Source organism: Budorcas taxicolor, chromosome 7 (assembly GCF_023091745.1).
Source record: "Budorcas taxicolor isolate Tak-1 chromosome 7, Takin1.1, whole genome shotgun sequence".
Taxonomy (NCBI): Eukaryota; Metazoa; Chordata; class Mammalia; order Artiodactyla; family Bovidae; genus Budorcas; species Budorcas taxicolor.
In genome coordinates, this window is record NC_068916.1 from 5,900,068 (window position 1) to 5,916,545 (window position 16,478).

The window sequence follows — 16,478 nt, forward strand, 5'->3', positions numbered from 1 at the left end:
CAGTGACCAAAAGGATCACCAGACTCAGACCATGGACTTCAGCCCCAGCCATGGGGAGAGTTGGAAGAGGAGGCCTCCAAATGCTGGGTGGGTGTGTAGGCATCTCCCAGATACGGGTTGTAAGACCAGACCCCTGGCCCTCCACAGGTAATAGGGGCTGGAGGGACCGGGTGAGCTACCTGGAGGACAGGACACTGCAGCCTGCTTTAAGAGGTGGGGAAATAGGAGAGGGTCCATCTTGCAGACAGGAGACGGGGCATGTAGGGAATTGAAACCACTGGAGTTGAGAAAGGTCAAGAAAGGAGGCTGGAGATTCAGGTCAGCGCAGAGGAACCTGAACGTCACATCAAGGGAAACAGGCCCCTGAGGAAGGAAGGTTTTGAGTCAGTGGCCAAAGATCATCCTGTCACCCAGGCTCAGAGAAGGGACCCAGCTGGCCCTTGGAGATGTGAGGGTTAGAATTTTACCCCAGGGAATTCCCTGGTGGTCCAGTGGTTAAGATACGCACTTTGACAGCTGTGCCCCAAGTTCAATCGCTGGTCAGGGTAACTAAAGTCCCAAAGCCCTAATGGTGCAGCTCCCCCCTCCCCACCCCCCAAAAAGGACTCTAGGTTTCCTTGGTTGTCAGACAAGAATCAAGTGGCCACTGCTTACCCACTGCTTACCCTACTTCCTGCTGCCACAAGCACCACATGGGCAAGAATCCGAGGCTAGTTGGAGGGGTTGATAGACAGCTGCTTCCTAATTTTCCCTCCATCCTGGTCCAGTGACCAGGGAGGGGTGGCTTGCATTTGCCCCATGATGGAGCCCAGCCTCCTCCCGGCTGTCCAGAACCTTCCAAGTGCACCCCACATTGCTCTATGAACCTCCAACCCCGCCTCAGCCCTAGTCTCCCTTCTGGTGCTCAGCCCAAAGCTTGAGCTATTCTTCCTGCCAGGAACACCATCATCAAACTCCTCACCATCCTTAGCCGCCCCTTCGGACCCGCCCACATTAGCAGGTGTTCAGTATAGAAGGAAGAAACACTAGAGAATCACGGAGCCCTTCAAGCTGTCACCAACCCTGGGCCCTGGCAGTCTGTCTTGAGATGCCCTCCCCCGCCCCCTCCCCCAGGGGCCCAGTCAAAACGTCACACCTAGACACGTGTTTAAATTTGTTTGAGGCCATCGCATGAAAACTCAAATCCCAGGGCACTAAAGGGAACTTTGCACCCAGGCGGGTAAGTTTCTCTTGTCAGTGCGCAGAAACGCAGAATCAGTACCCAGTGGATCCTAGTGAAGTTGCTGGCTGAGGACCTCCAGGACGCAGAAATGGAAGCATCCTGAGGAATTGTGTTCTAATTAGCATTAGTAGAAAGCGAAACCGGCTGGGCGGCGGGCTTTGCCCTTAGGGACCGCCCCGAGTCAGTCGGCGAGGCTATCAATGGAGGGGAGGGGCCGCTGGGAGAGGGAGGGGCCTCGGAGGCTCCCCGGGAGCTCGCGGGGCAATCACAGCGGTGGGGGGGTTGGGGGGTGTGGGGTGGAGGGGGCGACCTTTGCGCCAGGCGGGGCCGAGTCTGGCTGGGTCCCTGGCACCTCGGCGCCCAGAGGCGCAGCCACGCAGGAACCGAGCCGGGGTCCCGGCGCCGCCGCTATGGACATCCCGCCCCTGGCGGGCAAGATCGCACTTCTGTCGCTGGGCGCCCTCCCGTTGTCCTTCGCGCTCAACTACGTCTCGGTGCTTTCGTAGTGCGTGAGGGAAGGGGCTGGCGAGGCGGCCTCTGGGGCGGCGGGGCAGGGTTGGGGTGTGAGGGTGCGAAGCGGGCGGCATGCGGATGCACGGGCTCCCCTGAGCCGAGCGGCCCCGCGCCGCTGGCCCGGGGGAAAAGGGGGCTGGGTCAGGAGAACCCCTGGCTTCCAACCGGAAACGCCTTTCCAGCCGGCTGGAGCAGTGTGGTGGAGCTGGGGGCACTCCTGGGACGTTTGGGGCCTGCGGGGAGGGACTTTGAGAAACAGAACCCCTAACAAGGAAGGGTTTTGGAAGGTTTCTGGAGTTTTTCCCAGGGATGTGCCCAGCACAGACTCCAAAGTCGCCAAGGGTCAAAGTATTGTCCCAGATAAGGCCCCAGTGACCCGGCTCTTGCCACACACAAGTTCTGCTGTGCTACCCCTACCAGACAGTTCCTCCATCGCCTGTCTGACACTTTCTTCTCTTCAGGGGCTGGCTGGCCCACCCTGTACACAGCCTCAGTTTCCCCTACATGCCTCCACCTCCCCTGTCCCTATCACCTAACCCCAGGCCTCAACCCTGCGGATCCAGCCACTGAATACCAGCCATCCACCAATCCCTCATAACCCCAAAGCCAACACAGACAATGGGGTAGAGGGAATCTTGACTGCGGAGTTGGCTCCTTGGGTACAAATTCCTGGTTCCACCCTCCTGGAACCCAGGTGAGCCAGGTTGCCCCCAGGAGCGTTGGTTTCTTCATTGTGTAATGAACATAATCCTAGACTCATTCCATAGTTACAGTCAAGGATTATGAACTGTGTGCCAGAACGCTGTTGTGGTCTCAGCTAATTACTATAATTGTCATTGTTGGTTGGATGGGGCAAGAATGGGGATCCTAAGGGGTCCGGGGAAGGTAGGGATCTGGAGAGAGTGTAAGGGAAGAACATGTGACCTTGGATATGTCTCCCACACTCTCTGGGCCTTCCTTGATTTGCCAAGTTTTAGGGACTGCCCAGAGACCTGGCTTCTATTATCTCTGCAGGTGGTTGACGTGTCTTATCAGGTTGATAGAAGCAGATCAGGGCAGGGTGGGGTGGGGTTGATGGAAACATTTGGACTTTATCTGGGAGGAGTCAGGAGCTTCAGACAATGAGGTGTACAGAGCTAAGCTCTAGAGATCCTTTGGTGGTTGTGAGCACTGGAACTGACCACAGAGGGTCTTGGAATTGTTGAATGAATAAGCAAGCTGACACACATCAGCAGGTGACCGGATAAATCACATAGTCAGAAGGGGCTGACAGAAATTCCCTCTGTACCTGGAAGAGGAGCAATGTAGATGGGCCATGAAGGATGAATAGGACTTTGCCAAGTGGAAAGACTTTTGGAAGGAGTTAGGGGGTGGGGCATGAGGATGAGATGGTTGAATGGCATCACCGACTCAATGGACATGAGTCTGAGCAAGCTCTGGGAGTTGGTGATGGACAGGGAAGCCCAGTGTGCTGCAGTCCATGGGGTCGCAAACAGTCAGACATGACTGAGCAACTGAACTGAACTGTACTGAGGTGGTGGGTCAGAAACAGCTGGAGCAAGAGCCTGGTGCTGGGAAATGGGAGTTTCAGGGAATGGCTTTCCTTGATGGACAGGAGCTTCAGCCTGGTCACCTGGAGCTTCCCGGTGTCTGCTCTGCCCCAGGGTGCAATAGGGTCTCAAAATGGGCCTGGCCTCCCTGACTTGGTTTTTCGTCTCCACAGCCCCCTGGGGGTGGTGTTGATGAGCACCCTGATCCTGGGTCTGCTCTCCTTGGCAATATACAGCTTGTCCCGAAGTGACGTCTATTATGACCCACTGTATGCTGGTGAGTTGGTGGGAGGGTCCTGGGGAAGAGACCTGTTTGGGCAGGGGCTTCCTGCATCAAACTGGCAGTCCTTGAAGGGCCTTCATCAGACTGGAGAACCTCAGAGAGACTGGAGACCCCCTGTTGACTGGGGAATCTCAGTGGGCCTCCCCCTTCTGACCTGCGGCTCCTGAGTGCCAGAACAGTGCCTTTCTCATCAACCTGTGGGCACCTTTAAGTCAAGGACTGTGCCTACCTATGAGGAAGGGTCGTGGGTCATGTGATTTGTGGGGTTGGGCCTGGGAGCAGTTTTGCACAGACGCTTTGGGCAACTGAGTCCCCAGCAAGAGCTCTCAGGCCCCGCCCACACCTAATCTCTACCCCGCCCCCGCACTGCCAATGCCCCGCCGGCTCTCGCGTAGTCTTCGCGGTCTTCGCCTTCACATCCGTGGTGGACCTCCTTATTGCTCTCCAGGAAGACGGCTACATGGCGGGTTTCATGGCGTTCTACACCAAGGAGGTATGTCGGGAGCGGTCTGGGATGCCCGCAGTCCTACTGCCTGTCTGAGCCCCATACCTGCCCCTGCAGGGTGAGCCGTACCTGCGCACGGCACACGGAGTTTTCATCTGCTACTGGGATGGCATCGTTCACTACCTCCTCTACCTGGCCATGACTGGTGCCATCCGTAAAAGGTGCGCGAGGCGGGCAGGGTGGCACCTGGACCCTGGGAAGGAGGCGGAGTTCTTAGGTGGGAGGTCCCAGACCAGGGTGAAGCCAGAAGTGTGTGTAGGGGAAATCAGGATGTCCCTCTAGGGCTTAGACAGGGGTGGCTAGGAGAAGGATTCAGGGAACGTCACAGGCGTCTGTGGTGGTCGATTCTCTTCCGTTGTGTCACCCCGTACCTGGCAGCCACTGCTATCCTTGGACATAGGGTCTGACTGTTCATTCCCTCATTCAACTCCCTGTTGTCCCTTCTGTCTTGGATGAAACTGAAGGGGTCCAGACCTGGGGAGCCCAGACTGGTCTCTGGACCCTGACCCTCTGAGACTGGGGGACAGGTATCTACCGGTTACTCCTCCATCTCCCACCCAGGAAGAATTACCGGAACCTTGGACTCTACTGGCTGGGATCCTTCATCATGAGCATCCTAGTGTTCCTCCCAGGAAACATCCTTGGTAAGGACTTGGCTCTGCGGAATCCTGTCTCCCTGGGCTGGGTCACTGCCCCGCATCTGGAAGCCAGGCCCCACGGGGTCCTCCATACCTTTCCCAGTGTCTGCGGAGGGCAGCCCCCGACCCCCGCCAACTGCATGCCTCTCCATTCAAGTCGGCAGACCTTCCCCACATCTCTCCCATTTTCCCCTTGGAGGAATGGAAGCACATTCCACTTCTTCCCCAGCTAGTGGTCCCTGACCCCAGGGACTTAGCCCAGAATGCTCTTGACATGAGAAGGGAATCTTAAAGTGGATCCAGAGGGCAGACTGACAGCTTTGTAGGTAGGTCTTGGGAGACAAGAGCAGAGAAGGCAGCCAGGGATGTGGGGATGGCTGTGAAAGAGGAATATCCAGGGTGTTTCCAGGGTGAAGTGAAGTGTAGGACCCGTGTCCCGAGGGGAAATGGAGGAAGGCCAGGCTGAGGAGCCTGGTCATCATCTTACGAGCACTGGGGAGTCAGAGGTGTTAGGGCTGAGCTAGGATGGCGTTTGTGACTCAACAGCTTCCAGCCAGGGGCTCTGACGTGGCCCTGCCAAAGGGTCCAGCCAGGCCTGGGAGATCCTCGCTTCGTGACACCTGTCTCTCCTACCATGGCAGGCAAATACAGCTCAGAGATCAGGCCTACATTTTTCCTCACCATTCCCTTCTTGCTGGTCCCCTGCTGGGCTGGCTTGAGGGTCTTCAACCAGACCCAGGTGCCAACCTGCTGCACTCTCAACATGGTGAGTCCCTTGCCCCCAGGTCAGCCTTGTCCCAAATGCCTGAATGTTCCCCATTTGGGTTGCTTCTCGCCAAAGACATTATCTCCTTGGAAAGATCTCCTTGGTGATTAGGGAAGAAGGGATGAGCCTTCACTGAGTGCCTGTTGGATACCAGACTTCTCATGCTATTTCTCATGGGGCAGGTGGAGGAGGACCAAAGAAAGGGCCTTCTGCGGCGCCCAGTTGACCTGGCCCTCATCATCTACCTCATCTTTGCTGCATTCTTCACCCTCTTTCGGGGCCTGGTGAGTCTGCACTGGCCAGCCTACTTGCCTGCAGTCCCCTCCCCTCCCTTCTTTAACTTCTTTCTCCAGTGCAGAAAAAGGCCACTGCTCTCCCACCTCATCATCCAGGGAAGTTCACTGAGTCTAATCTGAGTGTTCCATCACAAAGTCCCATTCCCTGTAGCCTTCTCCCCAGCTCAAGTACCTGTGGATTCTCAGAGGAGAAAACCAAGGCTGGGGCAGGCCAGAGCAGGGGGTGAGGGCCCCTCCCAGGAGAGTGGGGGAATATTCCTATGGGAGGGATGTTTGAGGCTGTCGGTTTGTCTGCGGGCCCTAGGTGGTACTGGACTGCCCCACGGACGCCTGCTTTGTCTACATCTATCAGTATGAACCATACCTGAGAGACCCCGTGACTTATCCAAAGGTGCAGGTGAGAGGGCAGGTGGGAGGAGGGGGCCACGGCCCTGCTGTGGTTAGGGATCTGCTGGGCCCCTTTGATGAAGGTGCCAAAACAACACAAGTCAAACTGGCTGAAGCTCAAATGGAATTTATTGTCCTACCAAAAACGTACAGATGGGGTCTTCAGGTACGGCTGGAGCTCTGCTTTCTTTGCACGTGCTCCACTCCCAGGTGGTGCCCTTGTGGTATGGCAGAGACAGCCTTGGGTGTCTCCAGGTCCCCATTCTCCCTATTTAGCCCCCTCAGAGGAGACTGAGCCCTGAAGTTCTCAGTGCTTACGTGTAAGTCTTGAGTAGGCTCTGATTGGCCGAGTTTAAGTCACATGCTCATAGCTGATTATTATGGCCAGGGGGCTGGGACGTTCTGATTGATCAGGCCAGGGTCACATGCTACATATAGAGGAAGGTGGGTGGGCTCAGTGCATGAGAAACCCGAGGGAAAGAAAGGAGTCATTTCCACAAGGGTGGGATATACAGTGAACCCCTATCTTGACAGAGTCTGAGGCTGGCCAGATCCTCCTGGGGGCCACCACCTGAGGGGGATCAGGAGACCTAACTGAGCAGCTCCTCATTCCATCAGTTGTGTGCCCCCCAGATGCTGGTGAATATGTTTTATGTGCTGCCTTTCTATGGCCTGGCCATCTATGCCCTCATCTTTCCTGGATGCTCCTGGCTGCCTGACTGGGCCTTGGTATTTGCTGGAGCCATTGGCCAGGTGAGGTGGGGTGGGGTGGGGTGGGTTGGGCCGGTGCTTAGGAAAGAAAGTCTCTGGGCTGCTCATCAATTGCCTTTGTGCTCACCTCGGGTGATGCCAGGCCCTTGACAGCTTCCCAGGATTTCCTAGTGTTGGAAAGAAAAACGGGCCAGACACAGATACCCCATCCCATGAGGTCAGAACTGAACAGAGTGGATACAGAGGCTGAGAGGGATTCCAGAGGGGCAGAGTTCTTAAAAGAGGGGGCATGGGTTTCGATGTATGGGTATGAATTCTTTAGGCAGGGAAAAGCATTCCAGGAATGGGAACAGCACAAAGAAATGCACGCCATAATGTGAGTAAAGGCAGCGGCGAGATAAATTGACAGCAAGATGCTAAGGGCTTTGAAATCTGGGCTTGGAAGCTTGTGCTGAGAACAATGGGGAGCCATAGAAGGTGTCTGAGCAGTGGAGGGTTCAGAGCTGGGGGCATGTTTCTGGGTTTCTGATGGGAAGTGATAAAGGCTGGACCCTGGCCAGGGCAGTGGGATCAGGAGGACCTTGATTAGATGTCTTATTATTTTATCTATTACAGGTAGAATTGAGAGGATTTGCGTCAAGGCTGCCCAGGGTGGGGAAGACCAGGAGGAGGGGCTAGACTCAGGTCAGAGAGATGGGGTGAGGGGTTCAGCAGACAGAGCTTAGATGGTCTGGTTAGGCAGCTGGGCAGAGGCTGCCCAGATAAATGGATAAGAATAGACAGGACATGTGGGGCACAGGGATGTTTAGAGACAGAGGGATTGAAGAGACAGGTAGGTCAGCAGGACCAGAGAGATAGGGATGAAGAGCTTTTGGGTTCCCCATGGTGGGATGCTGGCGATGCTGGAACTTGTCCTCTGGTCTGTGACATCCATCCTCCCTTTCTGGCCGCCAGGCACAGTTCTCACACATGGGGGCCTCCATGCACCTGCGCACGCCCTTCACCTACCGTGTGCCTGAGGATGCCTGGGCCAGCTTCTTCGTGTGTAACCTACTGTATGCGCTGGGCCCCCACTTGCTGGCCTTCCGCTGCCTGTGGCGCCCTGCCTTCTTCCTACGCCCACCTCCTGGGACCCCAGCCCCCCATGAGAAGCAGCACTGAGGGGGCTGTGGGACCCCCCAAGACTCAGTTTACATGCCCAGCCAGCCCTGTCCTTGGAAGGGTGGGTTGGGCTCTTTTAGAGACAGGAGGTGTGTTTCTGGGTGCCTTCAGTTCTGGCTATGGTGATTTCAGGCCAGTAGGTGGGATGGGGGTGCCCAAGGTCCAGGTGTTCCAGCAGCGAGGGCCACAGGCATGCTCAGCTGTCACCTCACCCGAACTCCACATAGGCACCTTCCCTATCCATTATTCCCCGCAATGGATCCTTTTAGTAAAAGTCCTTCTGATGCATAAAATGTTGCTCTGAATGTTTCATGGGGCAAGGGACTCTCTTCTCGGAACCCACCAGGGCCCACTCATCACTGCCAGCTTAACTCACAGGAGCTAAGGTGCTGGACGAGAGAAGTTGGCCTCTGGTTGGTGTGCACAGCCCCATCTTCCAGATGGGGAACAACAAGGCTCCTAGAGGACTGGAGACTCGTCTGAGGTCACAATCAGGAGAGAAGAGTCCAAACTCTAAGCTCCACCAAGAAATTATAATAACTGACAGTGTGACACAGTTATTAATCACCTACTGTATACCAGGCCAATGACCAACCTCACACTACATGCTGGATCTCACCTCATATTCCAGATGGGAAAACTGAGTCTGCAAGAGGTGAAGAGCCTGGTCCAAGGTCATACCTCCTTAATGCAGCTGTGTTAGGCATTGAGTCCTGGCTCAGTCAACCACAGAGCCCTGTGTCTGCTGTCTGACTGGCTCATATTTGGGAGAAACTGAAATTGGGGGGCAGCCAAGAAGTTGGGGGAAGGGCTCCTTGTCCTCTGGCTTTAAATGTTTTTAATATTTATTTTTATTTATTTGACTGCCACAGTTCTTAGTTGCGGCATGCAGGATCTTTAGTTACAGCGCAGGAACTCTTAGATGTGGCATGTGGGATCTAGTTTCCTGACCAGGGATCAAATCCAGGCCTCCTGCATTGGGAACATACAATCTTAGCCACTGAACCACCAGGGAAGTCCCCTCTCCTGATTTGATTTTTGAACTTAAGTGAAGTTGCAGGTTCAGGGATAACTCCTGCCCAGAGCACTGGGGGTTAGGGGACTGATCTCCCTACCCCTACCAATACTTACTGGGCATCTATAGTATGACTAGAGATCTCTTCATGAAAATTAGAGATACCAAGGGAACATTTCATGCAAAGATGGGCACAATAAAAGACAGAAATGGTATGGACCTAACAGAAGCAGAAGATATTAAGAAGAGGTGGCAAGAATACACAGAAGAACTGTACAAAAAAGATCTTCATGACCGAGATAATCATGATGGTGTGATCACTCACCTAGAGCCAGACATCCTGGAATGCGAAGGCAAATGGGCTTTAGAAAGCATCACTACGAACAAGGCAAGTGGAGGTGATGGCATTCCAGTTGAGCTATTTCAAATTGTGGAAGATGATGCTGAGAAAGGGCTGCACTCAATATTGCAGCAAATTTGGAAAACTCAGCAGTAGCCACAGGATTGGAAAAGGTCAGTTTTCATTCCAATCCCAAAGAAAGGCAATGCCAAAGAATGCGCAAACTACCACACAATTGCACTCATCTCACATGCTAGGAAAGTAATGCTCAAAATCCTCCAAGCCAGGCTTCAACAGTATGTGAATGGTGAAGTTCCAGATATGCAAGCTGGATTTAGAAAAGGCAGAGGAACCAGAGATCAAATTGCCATCCGTTAGATCATCAAAAAAGGAAGAGAGTTCCAGAAAAGCATCTACTTCTGCTTTATTGACTATGCCAAAGCCTTTGACTGTGTGGATCACAACAAACTGTGGAAAATTCTTCAAGAGATGGGAGTACCAGACCACCTGACCTGCCTCCTGAGAAATCTGTATGAAGGTCAAGAAGCAACAGTTAGAACTGGACATGGAACCACAGACTGGTTCCAAATCGGGAAAGAAGTACATCAAGGCTGTATATTGTCACCCTGCTTATTTAACTTATATGCAGAGCACATCATGAGAAATGCTGGGCTGGATGAAGCACAAGCTGGACTCAAGATTCCTGGGAGAAATATCAATCACCTCAGATATGCAGATGACACCGTTCTTATGGCAGAAAGTGAAGAGGAACTAAGAGCCTCTTGATGAGAGTGAAAAGTTGGCTTAAAACTCAACGTTCAGAAAACGTAGATCATGGCATCTGGTCCCATCACTTCATGGCAAACGATAGGGAAACAATGGAAAGAGTGAGAGACTTTATTTTTCTGGGCTCCAAAATCACTGCAGATGGTGACTGCCGCCGTGAAGTTAAAAGACACTTGCTCCTTGCAAGAAAAGCTATGACCAATCTAGACAGCATATTAAAAAGCAGAGACATTAGTTTGCCAACAAAGGTCCATCTAGTCAAAGCTATGGTTTTTCCAGTAGTCATGTATGGATGTGAGAGTTGAACTATAAGGAAAGCTGAGCACCAAAGAATTGATGCTTTTGAACTGTGGTGTTGGAGAAGACTCTTGAGAGTCCCTTGGACTGCAAGGAGATCAAACCAGTCAATCCTAAAGGAAATCAGTCCTGACTATTCATTGGAAGCTGAAGCTCTAATACTTTGGCCACCTGGTATGAAGAGCTCATTGCAAAAGAGCCTGATGCTGGGAAAGATAGAAGGCAGGAAGAGAAGGGGACAATAGAGGATGAGATGGTTGGATGGCATCACTGACTCGATGGACATGAGTTTGAGTAAGCTCCAGGAGTTGGTGATGGACAGGGAAGCCTGGCCTGCTGCAGTCCATGGGGTCACAAAGAGTTGGACATGACCAAGTGACTGAACTGATAGTATGTCTAGCCACTAGATCATCACCAAAGACCCAGAACTCCATATCTTAGATGTGGAAACTGAGGCATCGAGTGAGGGGAGGAGTCAGACTTGAGCCGTTGCTGCAGGTCCCCTCTGCAGGCTGTGTGACTGTTGTGGGGTCCCCATCCCAGAGTGAGCATCTTTGGCTGCTGAAGCCCTGGACCCTTTGATGGCTGCCCACTCCAGTATTCTTGCCTGGAGAATCCATGGACAGAATCCCATGGACAGATGGCGGGCTATAGTCCATGGGGTCACACAGAGTCGGATACGACTGGAGCGACTTAGCACACAGACAGTGACAGATGGGGAAACTGAGACCTGCAAGCCCTGTCCCAGGTTACTCAGCCCTTCTGCCCACATGGGGCATCATGAGCACCACTCCCCCTCCATTTAAAAGATAGTTGAACTGAGACCCAGAAACTTTCCTCTACTGACCCAGGTCAGTCCCAGGCTGGGACCTGGCTTGGTACCCACTGTTCAGGGCGCCCTTCTTCCATCTGTGCCCATCACCACCTCTCCCCAGAGCAGGTGCTACCATGTCCCCTTTAACGCCCCCCCCCCAACCCGTCCGCCTGCCTCCTTCCCTCCCTGCTCCCCTTGCAGGCAGACGCCAGGATTGCGCTGTCTGCTGGGATCTGTCCAGTCTTTCCCGGGTGTGCAGGGGAACACAGTCCCAGCGCCTGGGGGCCGTTGGGCGAGGGCCGCACCGGCAGGATGGTGAGTGGGACCGTGGGTGCGGCAGGTCCTTCTCTGGGATTCTGTGTCTCTGAATCTACACGTTTCAGTGTTCCCCTTCTTAGCCCTTCTCCCCCTCTCGCCTCCCCCACCTCCATCTCTCACCTTCTTGTATCTCTTTCTCTCCCACTCTTCCCATCTCCGCCTCTCCTTTTCTTGTTCTTCTAGGTCTCTCCCTACTTTCCTCTTTCCTTCTCCCCGGCCACCGCGGTCCCTTTCCTCTCCGTCTCTCTCAGTGTCTCTCCCTGCACCCGTGTCTCCCTCTTTCCTCTTCCCCTCTCTCTTTTCTCTCTCAGTATTCTGTCTCTCCTTCTCTGTCTCTGTCCCTCTCCGTCTTTCCTTGCCCTGTTCTGTGTCTCCCTCTGGCACTCTCTTTTCTCTCTCTCCCACTTTGTGACTCTGCTTCTCCATCCTTCCCCCCTCTCCCCTGTCTCTGCCCTTCTGTCCCCGTCTCTCCCTGCTTTTCTGTGTCTCAGCCTCTTCTCCTGTTCTCGCCTTCTTTCTGCGTCTCTTGCTGTCTCCGCTTCTCCCACCCCCTCGCCCCCCACCCCCATCTGCACGGGTTTGCTGCAGTCTCCTGGCGCACAGATAACCTTGCCGCTGCCGCTACTCCAGCTCCTCTGCCCCTCCCCCCTCCTCCCCAATCTCTGGCCTGGGCCGGAGAGAGAGGGAGAGAGAAGGGGGCGGGGCTCAGGGTCTCTGGTGTTGGGGTTCGCGGGGGCAGGCGGGTTGCCCACGCAGAACTAAGGGAGAGTGAGTCCAGGGGCGTGAGCTTTGCGCAAAGGCAAGGGTCGTGAGGTCCCAGGAGAGTGGGGTGGGGGGAGAGTCCGCTAGCCTTCTCCTTGGGACCCTGGCTGGTTGGGGACCTGGGCATGTAAGAAGTCCTCGCTGCGAGGAAGGAAGGCCAGGGGGCAGGGGGGTAGTCTTCTGAAAGGGCAGAGTCAGGAGGCTGGACTGAGCGCTGGGTGCCCCCAGGTGTGTGCTCGGGCGGCCCTCGGTCCCGGCGCGCTTTGGGCAGCTGCGTGGGGAGTCCTGCTGCTCACCGCCGCGGCGGAGGCGCAGCGCGGCCGGAAGAAGGTCGTGCACGTGCTGGGTGAGTCAGGGACGTAGAAGCGGATCTTGCCCCGCACAGGCCGTGGGCAAATAGGATCGCCCGAGTGCTCGGAGAGGGAAAGAGGGAGGGTGCTGGGCGGTCCTGATGGCCACAGTCCCCACCCAGCTCCTCCCGCTCTGAGTCCCCGCCCCCTCCCTAATTTCCTCGTGGAGCCCCTTTACCTTTCTGATTTCCTGACTCTCACCCAACTTTTCTTCCTACACCCCCTTCCCTGGGCCCCGCTCCCCAGGTGCTCCTGCCCCGCACCTAGGGCTTCTTAACCCTCTTTGGTCGTCCACAGAGGGGGAATCGGGCTCGGTGGTGGTGCAGACAGCGCCGGGACAGGTGGTCAGCCACCGGGGTGGCACCATCGTCTTGCCCTGCCGCTACCACTACGAGGCAGCCACCCATGGCCACGACGGCGTCCGCCTCAAGTGGACCAAGGTGGTGGACCCGCTGGCTTTTGCTGATGTCTTCGTGGCGTTGGGCCCCCAGCACCGAGCGTTTGGCAGCTACCGCGGGCGGGCTGAGCTGCAGGGCGATGGGCCCGGGGATGCCTCCCTGGTTCTCCGAAACGTCACGCTACAGGACTACGGGCGCTATGAGTGCGAGGTCACTAACGAGCTGGAGGATGACACGGGCATGGTCAAGCTGGACCTGGAAGGTGACCAGACTGTGGGCAGGACGAGTCGCGTTTCTAAGGGAGGAGAGAGGATATTGCAAGGACAGAAACCAAGTCAAGTTGGCCTGAAGGGATTTAGCAGCTCAGTGGGGTAGAATAATGGTTCTGATTTGGGGTGATTTTGCTCCTCAGGGATATCAGCAACGTCTAGAAGCAGGTTATGGCGGTGTGTAGTGGGGAGAGGCCAGGAATGCTGTGAAACATCCCGCAAAACATAGGCAATTCGCCCAAGCAAAGAATCATCCAATCCAAAACGTCAATAGCGAAGATGTTGGGAAACCCTGCAGTAGAATTCAGGCACAGGGAGCTCTAGGCACTCGGACCATTTCAGGAATCCTTCCCTCAGCTCTGCTTCCCTGGGTGGGCTTTCCTTGGACAAGTTTCCCGCGTTGGAAACAAAAAGTAGTGCCAGGCTTCCACCCTCCCAGCTTGGCAATCAATTTCCTCTAAGTTTTACCTAGAGTCCCAGAGTTGTCCCTCATTGGCCCAGCTTGAGTCATGTGCCTATCCACGAGCCAATCACTGTGCCTGGGAGATGGGTTGCTCTGATTGGCTGACCGTGGAGCTGAGAGGTGGCGTTTCTATTCGAAGAATTCCCTTCCATTTAGTTGCTTTCCTCACTCCACCTTAGAACACTCTAGGAGAGATTTCTTAGCCCTCACTTGCTGAACTTCCGAACAAGAGCGAATAACAACAATAACAAAAGCAGCTCTCCTTTATTAGGTGTTTTCTATGTGCCAGGAGCTTGGTTGAAGAGCTCTCTGGAGTCTCTCATGTAATTTTCCCAAAACGCCTGAGTAAGACGCTATTAACTAGCAGATGGGCAAGCTGGCTCAGAGAGGTTAGAGTCTTGACCAGGACACGCGCCAGTGAGTGGCAGAGCCAAGACTCAAACTCCAGTCTCAGGCTTCAGCTCTTCTCTCTGGTTCCTGTTTGATCCTTCCTGCAACTGCTGAGAGATGCCTCTGCACCCACAAAGTCCTCCCCCTAAACACAGACACACAGAATGCTAGTGAACTGAGTTGACTGTGATTCTGATGAGGGAGGAGTTCACGAAGAGAAGGTAGATGGGAAACCAATGGGAAATGTCCTGGGTAATCCTGGAGATCAACGAGCTCTTTGTCTAGGATCAAATATTCATGGGCTCCTAGCGTGGGGGAGTCAGCTCGGTGGGCTCAGAACTTGACCAGAAGGCAGGTCCCAATGCTGGAAGAATGTCAGAAGCACATAGAACTAAAGGAAGCAGGGATGTGGGAGCTGGGTTTTTAAGGATGAATAGGAGTTCTACAAGTGGAAAGATGGAAAGAACACAAACAAAGGTCTCCAGGGGTGGAAAGGAGGTGGACACGATTAAGTGTGTCAAGGAGGAGGGTCAAGTGAATCCCAAGTTTAAGGCAAAGGAAGTATGAGGGATATGAGCTGGGGAAAGGCTGGTCAGGTCTGACGCCAGAGTGAGGGATGGACTGAAAGGTGACACCCCTGATGTCAGGTAGGTGGATGCGAGTTGGCGGGCGTGGGGGGGAGGGGGCTCCGAGCTGACCCTTGTGTACCTCTCAGGTGTAGTCTTCCCTTACCACCCTCGTGGAGGCCGCTACAAGCTGACCTTCGCCGAGGCTCAACGCGCGTGCGCTGAGCAGGACGGCATCTTGGCGTCGGCTGAGCAGCTGCACGCGGCCTGGCGCGACGGTCTGGACTGGTGCAACGCGGGCTGGCTGCGCGACGGCTCGGTGCAGTACCCGGTGAGCCAGCCCCGGGAGCCCTGCGGCGGCCTGGGCGGGGCCGGGAGCGCCGGGGCTGGCGGCGGAGCCTCAGGAGGTGTACGCAACTACGGCTACCGCCACAACGCAGAAGAACGTTACGATGCCTTCTGCTTCACATCCAACCTCCCGGGTGCGTAGGCCCCACCCCTGGGAGGAAGGTCCTGCCCACCGCTGGCCCGGGCCCCGCCCCACCCATGAGACCCTCCCATCCCCAGGCGCGTCTCGAGATTCTTTCCCGCTGTGCCGGGTGTTCTCTCCTCGCCTTTCCTCTGCACACCTATCCTCGGGTGTCCGGACCCGGAGGTCCCTAGTATAGCCAAGGCGCGGCAATCAAACAAAGCCTGACACCGGCACTGCTCTAGCCGAGGCCGTGGTCCCGGGCTGCAGGGGAGCGGGTGGAGTTTCTGAATCCTGAGGCTGTTTCCTGGGCGGCAGGCGAGAGGGAGTCCTGAAATCCGAGGAGGCCCAGCCCCAAGAGCAGCCCTAATCACTCCTACCCACCCCTCTGCAGGGCGCGTGTTCTTCCTGAAGCCACTGCGGCCCGTGCCTTTCTCCGGAGCGGCGCGCGCCTGCGCAGCGCGCGGCGCCGCCGTAGCCAAGGTGGGGCAGCTCTTCGCCGCGTGGAAGCTGCAGCTGCTGGACCGCTGCACCGCAGGCTGGCTGGCGGACGGGAGCGCACGCTACCCCATCGTGAATCCGCGCGCGCGCTGCGGCGGCCGCCGGCCGGGTGTACGCAGCCTCGGCTTTCCCGACGCCTCGCGCCGCCTCTTCGGCGTCTACTGCTACCGAGCGCCTGGCGCGCCGGACCCCGCCCCTGGCGGCTGGGGCTGGGGCTGGGCTGGAGGCGGCGGGTGGGCCGGAGGCGCGCGAGACCCCGCCGCGTGGACCCCGCTGCGCGTCTAGGCCTGGGCCGTGGGCCGCGGGCCGCGGGGGCGCTTGGCGGCTGGCCGAGTGCCCTGCGGCGTGGACTGACCGCGCACCTGGAGACTGGCCACGCTCTTTGCGGTGCCCTGCAAGGTGACCAGACCTCCTGCGGTCCTTAACCCCTGGCCACGCCCTCTGAGGCCCCCAGAGTCTGGCCAGTTCTCAGAGCCAAGTCCCTTGGAGTCCCCTGGAGATCGACCGAGCCCTACCTTTTCTAAACGGTGGATTGGGCCTCCTCTCCCAACTTTCCCCGGGAGATGAGGCACACCCTCTGAGAATCCCTGGAGCCCAACAGACTCTGAGGTCTCCTGAACACTGGACACGTCTCCGGAAATCTTCCCAAACTTACCCCATGGTCGCCTGGAGGCTGGACCCCCGGGATTATCTGGAGACTGGCCACAC

At 55.9% G+C, this 16,478-nt stretch overlaps 2 protein-coding genes across 2 annotated transcripts; both read left to right on the top strand.

Annotated features, from left to right (window-relative positions):
• Positions 1-1,632: 1,632 nt before the first annotated feature.
• TM6SF2 (transmembrane 6 superfamily member 2) lies at positions 1,633-8,032 on the top strand. The gene is made up of 10 exons (XM_052644274.1): positions 1,633-1,727; positions 3,459-3,562; positions 3,964-4,061; positions 4,131-4,234; positions 4,635-4,717; positions 5,353-5,477; positions 5,660-5,761; positions 6,078-6,170; positions 6,794-6,913; positions 7,826-8,032. The coding sequence occupies exons 1-10, from the start codon at positions 1,633-1,635 to the stop codon at positions 8,030-8,032; spliced, it is 1,131 nt and encodes a 376-aa protein (XP_052500234.1).
• Positions 8,033-8,177: 145 nt separating this feature from the next.
• On the top strand, positions 8,178-16,055 carry HAPLN4 (hyaluronan and proteoglycan link protein 4). Its single transcript, XM_052642626.1, has 6 exons — positions 8,178-8,300; positions 11,486-11,599; positions 12,593-12,710; positions 13,012-13,374; positions 14,950-15,282; positions 15,664-16,055. The coding sequence occupies exons 1-6, from the start codon at positions 8,178-8,180 to the stop codon at positions 16,053-16,055; spliced, it is 1,443 nt and encodes a 480-aa protein (XP_052498586.1).
• Positions 16,056-16,478: the final 423 nt, after the last annotated feature.